This window comes from Ammospiza nelsoni, chromosome Z (genome assembly GCF_027579445.1).
Source record: "Ammospiza nelsoni isolate bAmmNel1 chromosome Z, bAmmNel1.pri, whole genome shotgun sequence".
Taxonomy (NCBI): domain Eukaryota; kingdom Metazoa; phylum Chordata; class Aves; order Passeriformes; family Passerellidae; genus Ammospiza; species Ammospiza nelsoni.
The window spans coordinates 75810861-75829015 of record NC_080669.1 but is presented as its reverse complement, the minus strand read 5'-3'; the positions used below and the strand labels follow the sequence as shown (position 1 = coordinate 75829015).

Sequence of the window (18155 nt, the reverse complement as noted above, 5' to 3'; positions counted from 1 at the left end):
CCATACAGCAGAGCAGGGATACAGGTTTCTTCTACAGGGTCATGTTAGACTTTCATGTTGCACAGCATCATGCATCAGGGATACAGACACTGAGGGTGCTTCATCTTTAACTGGAGTGCTGGAACAAAGAGAGCTCCTTCTGAAAACAATTTGATGTGAGTCAGCCACATGGAACAGCTGCAGATATTATTTTAGGTCTTGATCAAGTATGAAGAGTTGAGGATTTATTTGAACTGACAAGGCCATATACAACTTGTAAAGCAGTCTATTAACACCAGCCCAAACCCTCTATTTTTCACAGGGGAGGGTGTTATTCCAGAGTAAACATCATGTGCCAATGCTCCTTTGTACTGAGTTTGTCTTCAGCAGACAGTATTGTTAAATAATGTATTAGTCTGATGGAAAGAGGCTTTTCTTCACATTCAACAGCTGCCTGGTACTCTGGTCCAGTCAGTTCTGCTTGTGATCAGGACATGAGATAATTGTTCTCTGCTGAGGTTGCATTCAGGTTTATAGCACCAATTCCCTTCAAATCAGCCTAAAATGTATGCCTTGCAAGCAAAAACGCTGAGAGAACTCTACCCAGATTCAAAAACTGAGTAAGAAAACTCAGTATTTAAATAGCAAAGAGGAATAGGAATCCACATCCTTCCTTCCTCATTAGACTTAAAACCTCTGTCCATATAAAAGCTCAGGCCTGAAACTGTCTCTCCTCAGTGCTTCTTAGGAAAATAGGCTTCAAAGGTAATTTTACAGCTGACAGTGGCTAGCAGTAAGACATCTCTAATTTTCATTTTCTCTTGGTGTCAGGATTTAACACAAGACAGCAAAGGGTGAAGGTTAATAATGCCATTTGACAAGAGCAGTTAAAAGAGCCACTGTTGCAGCCAGGGATGGAAAGATGGCTGCAAGGACTCTTTTTTCCCCATCACTCCTTTTAGCTTCTGCCCTGAGCTGACTTGAGAGAAGTGCTGGAAGCTGCTGGGCTGTTATGAGACATCCAGTGATTCTCCAGATGCTGGATGCAGCATCTACGGAGTAGCAGTGACTAATGCTGCCTAGAGTCTGGCCATATTTCCCATGTGTGTGTTTTTGTAATCCTGCAGAACAGAAAATTGCTTTGTCCTCTCTTTCTTAAATCAGTCCTTAAAAGAAGATAAATATAAAGTTGATGTGGTCTTTCTTCTACAACAAGGATGAAAACCTGCCAAAATTTCCTCTGAATTCTCTGATTAAACTATTGAGCATTATTTGGCCCTTGGTATCCTGTTTCTTTTCAAGTTCACCAGGCCCTTGGGAATAAAGGAATTAGCTGTAAAAAATGGTGGGAGGACAAGGCAGTAGGTTAACTGATTGTTGACTGCTACTGCCTAATGGTTGTCTCTGGAGGAACTCTGCCTTTCATTGCCATCTCATGTTATCTAGTACTAAATGTGTATATTGATTTTTATTCAGAAGAGAACTGCTAAATAACATGCTTCCCTCTTTGCTTTTCAGATATTAGTATCCAGTATCCCCAGTTCTTTGGCTACTCATATATCACCTTTGAACCACTGAAAAAGTCCTATCAGACATTTCAAATTACTCTTGAATTCAGGGTAAGTTTAAGGAATTCTCAGACTGGTGTTTTAAATTTTATTTATTTACTCTGATGTGGTGGACAATAGAGCAGTAACTTAGCTTCAGCATAGCTTCAGTGTAATTGTGGCGAACCTGTGTGTAACCTTCATCTGTAGAGATCTGGCTTGACCCTCAGTGAATGTGAATTAAGTTTGTAAGCAGCTGAAGGGTTTTCATCCATGGTTGATAGGCACTGTGTGAGAGAGTCCCTGGGACTGGTAGCTGTGGCAGCTAGCAGCAATGTACATTAGTGAGGTTACAGCCAGGTGGATGAGCTACAGGCTGAAGAACACACAGAATTTTTTGTGAATTAGACTTTGAAAGTGGTATACAGTATCTTTGTGGACAAGAGATGATGATCCTGTCATACTAAGCAAAACACTCCCTCTGAAGTCTGCCACACGGGCTACTGATACATTCAGGATACTGTATTACTTAAAATGCAGGACTAAAGTAGGGATACATCCCACGCTGGCTTGTGTTAGTGCTGTCTGTTCACTATGGACAGAACATGTAGGGCTGCCTCTAGGGAAGGTGGCCAAGCTCTTGGATGCATCCGTACCCCCACATGAAGCAGACTCCCCAGCCTCACAATCTGGGAAGGAGACTGCTACTAAAGCAGCAGCAATCAGTTGCCTCAGTGCTGATCTTACACTCCCCTGGCAATTTGCCATTTTAAAATGCAGGATGGCTGCAAAAGCCACTGTGTCAGCTGCTATGAGCATATGGGGAAATGCTGCCAGCACAGCCTGTTTGGCTTGAGGAGTGTCAGTCTCATGGAACATGTGAAGTAGGGTGTATGTACTCATACACAGTGAGTCTGATGTGTCAACACTTAACAGGCTTGCTAGGACATTCTTGCTAGACATTTTACTCAGGAGTCTCATATGGGATATGTCTGACAGTCTTTAATACTTCCAGGCTCTTTTCTGGTCTGATAGTATCATACTTTAAGAGATGGTCTTAAATTGTTTAGCCATTAAGGCAGTGATTTTCTACGTTTTTCAAATGCAGGATTCAAAACTGATCAAGCAATTTCTGATTCAGCAAGTTAAAAACTCATTCTGAAAAATGATGACCCTTTTCTGGAGACAAGTCCCCCAATGCTGCTTGCTTTTATCTGTAATTGTGAGGCTTTGGTTTTTTATGTTGGTGCAATGATTGCAGGCTGAATCCGAGGATGGTTTGCTGCTGTACTGTGGAGAAAATGAACATGGTCGTGGTGATTTTATGTCACTGGCAATCATCCGACGTAGCCTCCAGTTCAGGTAAAACCTCCATCCCACATCTGATGTAAAGAGACAGGGCTATTTCTGCCTCCTGGGACTGCTACATGTGATGAAAATCTCCAGTGTCTTTGACTTCTGCCCCATACAGTGCACCAAATGGACAGTATAATTTCATTTAAGAGTACTTCAATACTTTTTTCTCTCATCTTTCTTTAGTGTGTGAACATGCACCGTGTTGAGTTCTTTTATTCAGACCTCAGAGTAAAGGCAAAATGATCAGTTTTCTTTAAGATATTTGTCTGGGGCTCATAGCTATGTCATCAGAAATGCCAGTGAGCCACTGTATTTGCTGAGCTGATGGTACATTGATGGTATATTGAGTCAATGTTTTTGCTTCACAGAAAATGCCTTGCAGATAATGTAGCAAAACAAAGGATGTAGTGACAGCAAGGGGCCAGGAACTTCATCCTATATGTTTTGTTTAGATGATACCTTGTTTAGATTTCTTAAATGAAGATGGAGAGTGTTTCTTGCAGTCTGATAGATATGAAGCAAGTGAGAGAGTATTTCCAGGACCTCCTAAATTGGGAGGGTGAATCCCTTAAAAGTGGGGAATAACAAAGTGGGTGATGTGCCTTAGTTGTGTTTCTGTTCACCTGCACTGCATGACATTCAGGGAAAATGGGACATTTTGTGCACATTCAGCTCTACTGGAGGTCTTCCTGTCAATTGGCACTGAGTTTCAAGTAGACTAGCAGAGTTATTAATGTATCACTGCCTTTCACCGGCGAGCTAGAAAAATTCCCAGGAGAAATTACTGTGATAGCAGGAGCTCAGATTGTAATACCCTCCATCCTGAAAGAGTTTCAGCTGTTGGCAAGCTTAGCAATGCGCTTGGTACGAACAGAGAATGCAAAATCTTCTCCACGCTGAAAGACAGGTAATGAAGTTTGGAACAGATCTTATGTAGACTTGCTGTCTGAATTTCCTGTGCTAATATGCAGTGTGGAACAGAGAGATTCCCGAGTACAAAAATAATGTTTGGAGTCTAAAACCAACTTTTGGTTATTTGGGTAATGTAAGATTGTCACCTTGCCCTCTCTATCTCATGATCCCAGGTTCAACTGTGGCACAGGAGTTGGAGTCATAACGAGTGAAAACAAAATCAAGCTGGGGAACTGGCACAGTGTCACATTGTTCAGAGATGGGGTGAATGGCTGGCTCAGGATGGACAACAATGCTCCAGTGACAGGAAAATCTCAGGTTGGTAATCCTGCACTTGTGGCTCAATCTTGGGGTCTCTCAAGGTTGTGATGATGTTTCTTTTCTTGCCACCAGAAGTCTGATCAGATTTAAAAGGTACAGTCTTATTTATTGATGTTAGGACATTTAGTGAACTGAGATCAGAGTGCAGATTATTCTTCCAAATACATAATTTAGAAATCACAGAGATAGATATCTCAGGGCTGAATCCCATCACTCTTTCCCTTTGTGCTCCGTGTTTGCTCTGCTACCCTTCATCTACCCTATGCCAGTCTCTAATACAGGCCATTAGAAGTTTACTAGATTGCTCAGCTGCTGTCCCTGATTGTTTTTTTTTTCAAGCCTCAGAGAACTGCTCTGCTCCCTCAGACATAAAAATGAGATGCATATGTGTGTATGAGTATATATTTATGTATAAGATGCATATACCCACACGAGATTTGTGTACAGAGGTATAATTACATGCATATTCTGGACAATGATTTAAGCATAGTAATGGAGATAGACATTCTTATCTTATAGTAACACCAGCAAGTTCATACAAGGCTGACAAGATAAAATATAATGCAGGAAGATGCTTTGACTTGCTCATCTGTTGCTGGGCTAGAAAACAAAATTAAGGCACTGGAAGAAAAGGCAATTTCAAATTGTTTCAGATGTCTTTCCTTTGATAGCCACTATTAACATGCCATCCCTAGCCCTGAAAGAAAGCAGTTTCAGATGTCTTATTACTTTCCACTTTTATGTGCAGGCACTGAAGAGAAAAAATTGCAGTGTATTGAGTTCTCATCAGCTGGCAGTGACAGAGGAAAGAATTTCAGTGTGTCATGTGTTGCTGTTACCAATGCTATGAGGCTATGCAAAGGGCAGATGTGATCAGGAGAGATGTGTACACAGCTTCTGCAGTGTACTGTGCAAGTGAACACCTGCAGACTCAATAAACTCAGCTTATTTAGCCTGGCCAAATCCAGGCTATGGTGATAGAATATATTGTTATAAGCACTATGGGGGCAGGGCAGGGGTGAAAAATCCTGAAAGATTTTAGGCTAGAGGTCAGTGCTGTCAAAAGGTTGGTAAAACCTGGCCCCAAATAACTGAGAATTTTAACTATTTTCTTCTAAAGGTCTGTGGGGTTTTGAAAGAGCTGTTGAGTAGGAGGCAAAAGTCGTATTTTGATCAGTTTTGGAAGGAATTGTGACTCATTTGGCCACAGCAGCATGGAGTTTGGGTCAGTGGTCCAAAAAGGTTCTGTTGGTTTTGATGTTTTTTGTTCTTTCACTGTAGCAATTTTAGTAAACTTATATATGTAGATTTCTGTAGATTTGTTAAAGAGAGGGGCAGTACATTTAGCAATTGCAAAGTGAGCAGAACCCCACTGAAGTTGCGACTTTTTGTGACTGGCTTTTGCCTTTTCTTTGTTTTTTTACCTTTTTTGTCATTTCATAATTATTAAATACCAAACACTTGCTGGGTTCTGTCCAAAAGACAATATCTCATTGGTCTATCCCTCAGGGCTTGCAGTTTGGAAGACAAACAATTTTTTGGCAGAAAGAAAGGAAGAAATCACAGCAAAAGACAGACCACTCAAAGCAGTGGTTTTTAGTCTTTTTTATTGTGCTTTTAGTCGTTCGTGTTATCGTGATGGGATGCAGGTGAAAAAGTTTGGTTTCAAATGGTGGACTGATTTAGGGACTGACTAATGGGAAGGAATTACCAATGAAACAACATTTCCTGACACAGTTTTTCATGGGGGGGAAAAACCGGACTGTAAAGCACTGTAGCTTAATGATTTCTGCTGTGTTATACCTGTTACACAGCGTGCTGTGCTCTGCTCTCCCCTAGGGCCAGTACAGCAAGATCACGTTCCAGACTCCCTTCTACGTTGGCGGTGCTCCCAGCGTGTACTGGCTGGTCAGGGCCGCCGGCACCAACCGCGGCTTCCAGGGCTGCGTGCAGGCCCTCAGCATCAATGGGAAGACAATTGACATGAGACCCTGGCCATTAGGGAAAGCTCTCAGTGGTGCTGATGTTGGTGAGTGTAATGGTGTGGGGCCTTTAATCAGTGACTAACCAGGGGTTGCTTTTTATCCTGTTGGCACAAATTGAGTGATGGTCCAGGTCTGAGGGGGGGAAGACGCAGTCTCTACTTTTGGCCTGGCTTTCCTCTGTTCCTTTGCACATTGCTCTTGCTGGGTCTGTAGTAGGACAGTTCATCACACTGGACCAGCAAGCCCTTTGAGGACACCCGGTGCACAGCAAATAGTAAACCCATTTTCAAGAGCGAACAGTAGGATCTGTGTTGCAGATATCATTACAACTGCGCCGGTATTTCTGCCAGCAGCTCTCAGGGCACCACTTTGTGCCCCTGACTGACACAGTCATGTCCTCAGAAATCAATAGTCTGTATGCTGAGCTTGCCTTTGAAACAATACGAGCCCAACAAAATGCATTTTGCCTAAAGACATCATTGCACTTATCCAAAGTAACACATGGATCTCTGAGGCCCTGTGGATGTCACAGAGGGCTTTCTGTGTTACACCCAGCCACTGCTGAAGCATATAGGCTTTCCTGTATACCATCCTTTGTTTTGCTGTCCAGAGCCATGGATGTGATTTAAAAATAGCTTGAAATAAATACTTCCAGCAGCTTTATGAAGTGTTGTTATAAAATTATTTTTCCATCACAGAGTAAAAAATGGAGAAGTAGGGAAGATAATTAACTAGTCCTGTCTTATTTATTCATCTATTTCATCCTTTTAATGGACACCTGGAAAAAGGCAGGGCTACAAAATTCTTGCTTTAGTGATCTCCCAGTCTAAACAGTATAAGAATAAGGGTAAACCCAAGACAGAAGGCAAGTGCTAGCAGCAAGAAATAGATTCCATACCACTGAACTCTCCCTGCCATGCTTCTGCCACAAAGTCATCTTTCTTCTCTTCTGTGCTGTGCATCTGACATCCCAAGAAGGAAATGATTTATGAGAAACTTTGTAACAATTGTGCTGTATTCTCTAGATAACATGGCCAAACTTCTGTGCAATGCAGGGGTAGAACAGACTGGCCAAAGAAACAGTTGCTGAAAAGAGTAAAATTTTGGAATCAGAGTGTAATTTCACGATAGACTGAGAATCTATGGAATTTAGACAGATGAAAGCCTTGCTGAACTACTCTTGCCCTAATCTCTATTGCCTTTTGGGATGCATCTAGCTTCATTCCCATCCATGAATGCTCCACGTACTACTGCATTAACAATCAACATCAGTGAAAATAAATGCTGTGCTCTGCTATGTGTGACTCGAAACTGACTGATAAAGCCTTGCTGTCCTTGTGTCACTGCACACATTTATATGAAACTGTAACAGAAGAGACTTGCAAACAATAGGTCATGTAAGTATAACTCAAAAAAATTGCTAGTAAGCTCTGCTAGGGTTTAGAAATGACTTTTGCAGGTCAGTCACTTGGAGATTTTTTTCTGTTGGCACAGTATATAAATTGGGAGTGCTGTGCTACATGGATCACAGAACTGAGGGTGAGGAGAGGGGTCCATCCATCTCTCTGCTCTCCCTTCTGGCTACAGCAGAGATCCTACTGTGAGCTGAGGATGCAGCAGAGGATGGTCCAACCACTGGGCATGTTTTGGAGCAGACATGGCAGGACGTGGGAGTCCTGGTGCAGTTTCTCTCCTTCTTCATCTGCCATTGGAGCGAAGCAAATGCAGCCACCACACTTGTGATTTGCCTCATCAGCATAGTCACCTATGCTGGCCCAAAGGCTGTGAAAAGCCACTGGGACATTGGGAGAGCATTGTCTTTAAACATCAAGACTACTCCAGTTCAAGCTGTTTCTCAAATCAGGGGTCCCATGACTGGTCCTGTTGCTGTTGTCTTCCTTGTTCTTTTCTGTTTCTCAAAGACTTTGTTTAACTCTGATCTGTTTGAACACACTGTCAGCATTAACTCTGGAGCAGAGGTAGCAAAGAAGAGCATTGATGCACAGAGATCACACACTTGATGCATAGAGATCCTTGTTTACACGTCTTGGCTCTGTTTCCTTGCCTGTAAAACAGGGCTAGTGCTATTCTGTCAGGGTCATGATAGTTGGTGAGTGTATAAGGGATCTGAGGGACAAGATACCTGTCCTGCCTTGGTTCACTTGTGGCCATTACAGTGCAAGACAGCTCAATGAGCACAGCCAGCACCCTGATCCCATGGCTAGGCATGGGGCAGATAGACCTGTCCCCTTCCATGGAAAAGGAGCATTTTTTCCCTGCTGGGGTACTTTAATGTTTTGTCTGTGCTCCTCAGGTGAGCCCTGGAGTCCTGTGTCATGGCTGCTGTACTCAGACCTGCCCTCCCTACAATGAAAAGTGGTCCTGGTAGGAGATTTGTAGATGAGCAATAGGAGATAAGTCTGGTCTATCAGGGAGTGGTACCAAATGACCTGTGAGTTGTTTCTGCTTCTGCCCTGAGTTAGTTAGAAAAGGTTGTTTTCCACTGTGGAGAGCAGAGTGATTGGACCAGCACATCCACCATTTATATCTGCATTTTTGTTTGTGGAATTCAAACTGTAAAGCTGGTGCTGTACAAACACCAGTGCCTTACTGAAGATGTGTAAAGACCTGCTCTTGAAACTGTCCTTGCAATCAGAGTGCTGTGTTTAAACAAAAACAAAAGTGCAATAATTTTTTAAGACTTCTTTTAATCACTTCAAGTTGCAAAACACTTCCCCAGTGTTTATTGCCAGAATTGCCTCATGAAACCTTTGTCATCTCAGAGGTGATACTTCAATGTCCCTCAAAATAAATGTGTAATTCTTAGTTTGCTATAAGACACTAAGCCCCTCCAAATGGTGTGCTGACCACTGTACACCACAACTTGGTCTCTCTTAATGTATACAGATAATGTAATCAGCTTGTTACTATTGACAAGGAGAGAGTTATTTGATCAGAAACTAAAGGAGAAAATAAATTCAACAAGAATGTCAATCAGGTGTACATTTGATGGTTGTGTAGTTTCAGTTTGACAGTTTTATAGATATCCATTTTAAAAAGCAAATGAGAATTTATTTGTTCTACAACGATTTCAGCTAAAATCCAGCAAGAAGAAAAAACCTTCTTGTTATTTAAGTTGATGCGCCAGCATAGTAGAGATACTTCTTAAAAAGTCCATATGTTGATGATATGGATCCCTTTTAGTGTGGACAAGAGGGTCGACAACCTCATTTTGGTTAATAAGATTAGTTGATAATGATTAACACCTCCCATGCTCAGCATGGTATGAATTTATAGTGAGCAAAGAAGCATTTAAGATAATTACAATTAAGCCAAGCTTGGTGCATGTAAACAATTCAGAGAAATTTGTATCTTATGAGAAAATAAGAAGAAGAAGACCTTGGTAGACAATAAGTAGACCAAGGAATGATTGAATGTTATTTCTATCATGGTTTGCTTCTAAGAGCTACTTTTTGCTATTTATAAGGTGTCTTGCTGGTCTTATATATAAAAAAAAAATATTAATGATCAAGTTCCCTTTTCTAAATTACACACCGTTTGACAAATTGGGAAAGAATCTAGGCGTAAGAGCAAATTGTGTTGGTTAGTAGCAGCAATCAACAGCCAAATAAATCTTCTTTGACAAATTTCTCCAATAACTTGATGTTCTGACTCCTGTGTTTAGGTGAATGCAGCAGTGGCATCTGTGATGAGGCAGCCTGCATCAACAGTGGCACCTGCACTGCAAGCAAAGCAGACTCTTACATTTGCCTTTGTCCTCTTGGATTTAAGGGTCATCATTGTGAGGAAGGTGAGTGGATACTGGGATTCCTCTGTTTCTTTGTGTGTGTTATTTAGTGTTCAATGTGTTTTCCACTTAAAGACATCTGAGGAGGTCTCATACTGTTACACTGACAGAAGAGAATACTTGTTAATTTATCTTTTTAAAGTCAGGTACTGAAACCCTTCCCTTACTGCTTTGGAGCTGCATCCAGCTCCTACATAATCTGTTATTCTCAAACCTTTTTGCTTATTTAAGCTAACTGTGCTTAAGCATCTTGAAATTCCTATTCAGAAGTTAAAATAATGTACCACTCTACATCTGCATATTAATCCTAAAAATCCTTCCTCTAAAACCAGTGTCAGTTGTATATTTTGAAATGTAAAGGACATAATGTCAATTGCCTGCTAATATCAGAGATGCAAGTAGTAAAATACATCTGGCGTTATTTTTTATGCTGTAGAAATTTTCATGCTACCACCCACTGTGTGCATGCTTGATACTTTGAAAGGCACTATTATGAATCACTAAAGAAAAGGTACAAAATGCTTTACAGTACAAATACATCCTTGGAAAAGGAATGGATTAACTAGTATTGGGTAGGATTATAAAATATTTTTAATTTAGATGAAAAAAAAATCAGGCTGTTTTGCTAATCATTAGCTTAAGTACTTAACACAGGGAACAGACACTGGTTGGTAAGAGTCAATCCTTTATGTTTGAGCCTCAAGTGACCTGCTTGTGATTTCTGGATTTCCAGCACTCACCTTGGCCATACCTCAGTTCAACGAATCCTTAAGATCATTTGCTAGCACACCCTGGCCCTTGGAACCACAGAATTACCTTTCCTTCATGGAGTTTGAGCTGACATTTCGTCCAGATTTAGAGACTGGTGTCCTTTTGTACAGCTACGACACAGACAGCAAGGACTTCCTCTCCATCACCCTGGTGGCTGGCTACGTGGAGTTCAGGTTTGACTGCGGCTCAGGAACAGCTGTTATCAGGTAAATGCATGGTTAACACCTCCCAAAGCTGGTGTTTGCTTCCCAGCAGTGCCACGGTGCTCATCCAGCAGAGGAGGGGGCTGGAAAGGGTCACAGCCTATCATGAAGTGTGCGAGCCCCTTGGTCTCTTGTGCTTGCTTCTGAGGAAGCACAGAATCACTATTAATCACAATAATTTTGGTCAAGGGGACAGGATTTTTTTCCTATGTCAGTGTATTTCAAAGCGTTATGCTTTGTCTTACTGAACATGTTATATTTGCGTCTGTATGGTATTGCAGTAATTCCCTTCTTGCTCCCATGACACTGTTAGGGGATCTATAAATATTTTATGCGTATACTTTCTAGCCATAGGATTTCACAATATTGGCACTTATGTGAGCATCCTCCTTTCTGGTTTCCAGTTCCAAGCAGGGATGCCAGGCTGGAGGTGGGGCAAGAAGAGACAGCTCCATGTCCCTCCACTCCCTCATAGTGCTGATTTTGAGGGACCTGAGGCTAGCATCCAATTTATACAACCTAAGCTGTCTAAAACATAAATATGTGGTTTAACCTGGTCACTACAGTTCCCAGACAGACCTTCTGCAAGTGACTCATTGCATCCTAAAATTAATGTCTAGGAGGATAGAAGCAATGAAATACCTCAAAACCACTGTTCTCTCCCCCTGTGTAGCTGAGTGCCCAGTCACTGGGCAGCTGTTCCTCTGCTTTCTGAAAAGGCACTGGGCTGAACAGAGGCACTGAGTATCTTGCATTATGGCCCAGGAGGCTGCCAGTTTGACCAGGCTGACCTGATATTTAGAAATTATCTATATAAAGTTTATGCAAAATGTGTACACTCTGCAAGTCTTGCATACCAATGAATCCTGTGGATGGGCATCAGTAATTTTGATTATACTGTGATTAGGGAAAATGCACTGATTTTGCAATGAATGAGGACTCAAGCAAACAAACCCATTCAGTTTTACAGACAAAATTAGATATGAAATATAAAGGGAGCAAATGCAAAATAATGCACAAGCCTAACAATGCACAGCTGTGGAAAAACAGTTAGCGTTGTCAGACAGAAAGATCCTGGAGTCATCATGGATAGCTCTGTGGAAGCAAAGCAAGCTGTTTAGAGAAAAATACAGATACCTGAGTACAATGCAGAGAATTATTAGGAATGAAATAAGGAAGAATGCCTCTGCTGAAGCCCACAATTGCACCCTGTCTTGAAAACTTGCTGCTATTCTGGTCACATCATTTCAAAAGAAATTAGCAAAATTAAGAAGGAAGAGTAGTTTTGACACACAGGAGAGGGAATGAAATATCTTCCACAAAACTCTTCCGCAGCAGGACCTTTCAGCCTGGAAAAGAAAGAATTTGGTCGAAGTATGATAGAAGTTTTAAAATAATAAATGGCATGGAGATTAATGAGTATTCGGTATTTTTTCAATGTGCAAAGAAAATAAGGAACCAAAGAAAATAAGACTTTTTTTCTTTGGGTTTGGGGTTTGTTTGTTTGTTTTTTTCAGAGGAGTACATAAATAAGTTGTGGGAACTAATCGTCACAGCAAGTTACAGATGCCAAAACTATAAATAGGTTAAAAAAAATTGGAGAAATTTGAAGAAAGCTCCATTGAGGGAGATCAAACACAGTCGTACGGATGCAGCCTCTGACTCAGGAAATTGCTAAATGACAAGTTGCCAGAAGCTGAGAGGATATATCAAGGGAAGAATCACTTCATACTTGCCCTATTCCATTCTCTTGCTGAAAAGTGGCAGAAATAACTAATTTTGGAGACCTTTTCTCCAACTCAGAATAGCCCTTCTTACAACAGCCTTCAATCTTTAGTGATTGCAGCCTTCTAACTCCTGTTACTGGCAACCATAAAATATTACAGTAGAATTTTTTTCTTCCAAGAATATTGTAGCACTTCAAAACACCTTGTACTAAATTTTAACTGATATGTAGTGTTATGAAGTGTAGAGAGAGCCACAAGCATATGCCTGGGAGTAGAAACTGCCCCTTTCTGCTGGAAAGTAGAACAGCAAGCTGGATGGCAGCTACTGCCTGAGCTACATGCACTGGAGGAAAAGAGTGTGGTGAGGTAGCTGAGGAATGGATGAGACTCAGGAGACCATCAGGATTCAGTGAAAGTTGTCAGGCTGTCCTGTTAGCTCTTTTTCTAGATAAAATGTGCGACTCGCACCCTGTCATCAGCTCTGTCAGTGATTAAATACGACAAATAGATTCCCTGTTTTTCATGCCTGCCTGGTCAATGTCTACTTAAAAGTCCATCTTAATTATACTGTGTCATGCCTACACTGTGTCTGTAACAGGGGTATACCTCTGGTCATCCTGATACCTCTGCCATAGGACCTCCAGGCTGTTAGATTTTGTATTATAATCAGAACACAGCCATAATAACATTATAATTAGGATGAGGCAAGCTTATTTGTGTACGTCAGCTGCAGCAGTAGGAGAGCTGATGCTGGTGAAGGTTGTGATTTCCTGATAGATGGAAGCAGTACAGTGTGCTCTGGGGGCTCCACAGGCAGAAGGCATGCAGAACCTGAGCACTGAAATGTCTCAGAGGAGAAGCTGTTGGGAGTTCCCTTGGCCAAGCAGCATCAAGATCTTATGATCTGATATATTTTTTAAGCTTTGGTTTACACGGGAAAAAGTAACCCCACAGCACATGAAGAGCCAGGAGTGTTCAAACATCACAAGAAAGTGTTACCAAACTCATGCTGGTTTCAAAAAGCTCATGATTCCACAAAAGAGCTTGCAGCTCTGAAGTGATGACTCTGCAATGCCTAATCATCCCTGATTGTAATTAAATCTAGGAAAGCAGGAGGGTCAGCAGGATGAGACCTAAGCAGCAGAGGAGATAATGTCTGTATGGCCACTTACTATGTAGCCAAACCTATCTGATTCCTTTATATGTATATGTTGACTTCTTCAAGGTGATTAGATTTCCTTAGCTGTTGATTTACCCAAGACAGTTAAACCCTCAATGGTGCTACATAAGAAGGAGGACGAGTGACTGGCATTGCTTGATAATATTTTTAGTGGAGGTTTTGTGAACCAAGTATCATTCAGAAATGCAAGTAATACTGCCAGCATCATTAAAATAGACAAAAATGAGCTTTAGGAAAACTTGAAGGATCAGAAAAAAAAAAAAACCACAACAGAAATGTCTCAAAACTGATGTTGATTGTTAAGAAAAAAAAGAAAATATTACTTTCACATTTTCAAAATTATATAAGTTTTTTATTCAGCATTTGAATCACTATTGACTCACTATTCCAGATTACATTTTTTTTCCACGTTTTTCATTTCAAAATACTTTTTTGTTTTGTTTTGTTTTGAAATGCAAGTATTCTGAAAATACAAAACATTATTTCATCCCCAGAAATTATGTATTTTTTTACTGAAGCTAGGAAATCTTAGGGGTCTGAGATAACACAGTTCTGATTTTTCCAGCTTGGTCAGTAAATCAAACACAAGTTTCCAGTCCTCCTGGAGGAAAGTGCTACATCTCATTTAGACATAAAATGTTTTAACCAGTGTAGTAAAATGGCATTTGAAAACAAGATACAAAGATCTATAGAACTTGTGAAGGGGAATGTGGTTTTGCCCTTCATACAGGCTGCTATTCATATTAGTGCTGTACCAGTAAAGATTGTAAGAACTGTTTAAAAATGCTTCCTTTGAGACTGGTGAATATGTTGCACAACTGGGGATTATTATTCCTAGCCAAGATCTCACCACATCATTAGGATAATTTTTTAATTACTTCCCTTCTATGTACAGCATCCGGGCTGCACGTGTGTGTGTGTCAATGTCAATGTAGCAGGATGCATAAAAAGAGCTGATAAGCCAACACAAAGTAGTTCTGTTTGAAAAGAGGATGAAGAATGTGGGGCTAGACCAACCATTAAGTGGGAAGCTTTTAGTGAATTGAGGATGTACAGCTGAGACAAAAACTCATTTTTATGTATTATAAATGACTGAGCAGATAAACTAGCACAGAGGTGGCTAAAGTGTGTGCTGGTGATAGTGTTTCATTTATAAATAAAAATAGAGTGCTTGTTATTTGCTCTAGATATATGGTCTTTGCTGATGGGGCTCAGAAGATTGTTACTTCCTTATAAGGGAAGAATCACAGTGGCTGATATTTCTTTTTTATTTAGAAAATCATCCCGGAGGACTTGACTTTTTAACATTGCAGAGTATCAGAAAGGCACAGTGTTACATGCTTGAAAATTTTCTTGCCCTTAAAACAGGAGTGAGGAGCCTGTCAGCCTGGGCCAGTGGCATGAGCTGCGAGTGTCTCGCACGGCCAAGAATGGGATCCTGCAGGTGGACACACAGAGGCCAGTGGAAGGGATGGCAGAGGTGAGCTCCTGGCAGACTTGTCCTGAAGGCAGCTCTTGGACTGTAAAGTGATTGCATGGTAGACTGCACAGTTGTTCTCAAAGCTATTACTAGCTTAAAACAGTGTACACTTTATGGTAACATTTTCTTAGGCCCAGAGTTGGGAATTTGTGCGTAAGGTCTTCCCTCTGAGGGCAAGGACACCCATAAAGGCAGGGATCTCACTGGAACCCAACTGTGCCTGCTCCTGACATGGAACTGGACTCGCATTTTCATTCTGGCTCATATATCCTCCTGAGGTTCTCCTGTTGGCTCTTGTTGTGGCTAAGTCTGTTAGCAATGTGTGCACTGTGAGAGATGTAATTTGGGAAGTATCGTGCTGAAAAGTATGTGCCCAGTCTTTTTTTACCTCTTGCTGAATGTTGTCCTGGAAAGGTAGGCCTGAAGAGAATTGTTCCTTTGTCTTCTTCTTGCTAAAGTAATTTGCAGGCAAGAGTAAGTGCTGGAGCAGTTAGACAGTTGATGACTTGCTTTTTGTTCTTCACTCACCAAGTGATCATTGTGAGTCAAATTTGTGATAAAGTGAAACTGTACTTGTACCAAGCAGGATATTCACTCTAAGCACTTAAATGCCTGCACAGAGATACATTTTCTGTCTTGATAAAAGCCAAGGCTAGACCTGCTTGGGAAATGTCTTTTACCTAGTGGAGAGTGCAGGCAGAAAACCAGACTCCAGATCCCATAGCAAAAAAAATCCCATAGCAGAAAAATCCCATAGCAGGCTTTTCAGAAAACTGGGAAACTTTTTTACCAAAACTTTGACTTCTCTTCAAAAATTTTAACAAATTGAAATTCCAGTTGTCTGTCAGGAAACAAATTGAGTGAGAAACATTTGACTGGAGCACTCAAGATTTCTTTAGATAGATGAGTTAAGGTGAACACTCCCATTTTTTTTCTCTTAAGTGCTGTATTGCAATGCTCCAGGAGGAGGGTGACTGGGAACCATGAAGGCACAGAAGCTCCTGCAGGACTGGAGTTACACAGTTATTCTGTATTTAGCTGTTAAATGTCTTCCCATTAACTCCAGGACCCTGAATATTCCCATCAGGTATCCTGAGCACCTGCTTCTGGTAATTGATGCAAACTCAATGTCTCTTTAATTTAGCCCCATATCTTCCAGTAGGTTATCACTTAGATGTTGGAAATACTGAATGAGTCTCTGCTGCATGAACTTTGCTCTGATTTTAGCTTTATGAACCCAATTCTGGTTACAGATTTACATCAGTGTACCTCAAGTCTTTGCAAATATAGCTAGATGTGTAGTCAGAAAACACAATGAGTCGTTTTCCTTTCTTTCTTCCTTCAGTATTGCCATTTTGAAATACTTGAGATTTTTCAGCTACTTCTGACAGGGATAGTGTAAAGTCTGTCAAGAGTATTCCACAGTGGCTTTCTTGATTGTACAAAGAAGAGGCATTGAAATAAGCTATATGACAACTCATGTGGGCTAATCTGAAGATAGAAGCATTTCTAATATAGAAGCTATTGTAATAAAATTATATTCTATGTTTCTTGCAGGGGGCTTTTACACAGATTAAATGCAGCTCTGAAATATTCATTGGTGGAGTCCCTAATTATGATGATGTGAAGAAGAACTCTGGGATCCTCAGACCCTTCAGTGGGAGCATCCAGAAGGTGTGTGCCCAGAGAAACACACTGTGGGCATTTATTTCCATTGTATCCATGCATGCTTTTTATGCAAACCTGCCATTATTCAACTGGCAATATTCAAAACAATCAAGGATTTCTCCTCAGGAGCCCACCATGAAGTGGTTAAATGATTATTTCACAGTGAAAATTCTGCCTAGTGCATTCTTACACCACCATGGAGATGAGCACCATACTGCTTTCCCCTCTTACAATTTTATATGAGGCACATGAATGGAGGAGATGTTTTCCATTGTTAGCAGACCTTAGGGATGATGTTCCCATGTGGTCACCTCAGCATGAGTGCAGTTTGTAAAGGCCTAGTAAATAATCAAATGAAAGTGCAAACTGAACTTACATTTTTCTTTCTAAACATACCTAAAATAATTGTATAAAGTTGAAGGTTGGCCCTGAATCCTCACAGTGTTAGAGGAGTGAATTGCATCAGATTAGTGCAAAGAAATAACAAATAAACCCACAATTTTAAACATAGGGTTTAAAAAAAAATAATTTAAAGCTCTACAGTTAACAATTGCTCCAGGATAGAAAAATAATTGTAGTTCAGTGTAAATGGTTCAGTCACTCAGTCTGACACTTTTTACTGCCTTTGTCAGCTGTCCAGCAGAAAGCACGAAGTTCAGGAAAACTGAGGGAGTGAGTAATAGTGATAGGAACAGGTCAGACACGTGAAGATCATTGGGAAGGTAGACTTGACTAAACACAATGTATTTTGGGATGCAAGATAGAGAGCCTGGGAGCAATTAACAGAGGTTACAATTACAAGGTGAGGGGTCGTACAATAAAGGCACTGATAAGTATTGGGAAATGCAGAGTGTGAGCCTTTATCTCTATGATGTAGTTAGTAAGGTGGATTTGTATTCTCGGAGGCATGAATGGGATGTCAAGGAAAAGTACTGCCTGCCTTTTGGGCACTGGGAACATTTAGTTGCCTTCTTTACACATGGTAGGATTTTGGAAAACTATACAGAAACAGAGCTACAAACATCACCAAGTACTGGAAAATATGCAGTGCATAGAAAGACCTAAGATCACAATATGTTTAGTTTAGTTAGATAAGTCTGAGAAGTGACTTTATTGTGGTCTTCTAGTTCCTAGATAAGGATGAGATTTCTTTGGATACATGGTCATGGAATTATGCAGAAAAAGACATTATGAGAGACAAGGGCTAAAAACTGAATA

General features: G+C 40.8%; 1 protein-coding gene across 3 annotated transcripts in view; it reads left to right on the top strand.

The window, feature by feature from the left end:
- Positions 1-18155, top strand: part of EGFLAM (EGF like, fibronectin type III and laminin G domains) — a 76839-nt gene that overhangs the window by 46361 nt on the left and 12323 nt on the right. For all 3 annotated transcript variants that reach the window (XM_059492763.1, XM_059492762.1, XM_059492764.1), the window contains exons 10-17: positions 1498-1598; positions 2788-2888; positions 3968-4112; positions 5955-6144; positions 9786-9911; positions 10642-10885; positions 15158-15269; positions 16827-16943. In XM_059492763.1, the coding sequence (XP_059348746.1) occupies positions 1498-1598; positions 2788-2888; positions 3968-4112; positions 5955-6144; positions 9786-9911; positions 10642-10885; positions 15158-15269; positions 16827-16943 (1136 nt within the window). The remainder of the gene's footprint in view (positions 1-1497; positions 1599-2787; positions 2889-3967; positions 4113-5954; positions 6145-9785; positions 9912-10641; positions 10886-15157; positions 15270-16826; positions 16944-18155) is intronic.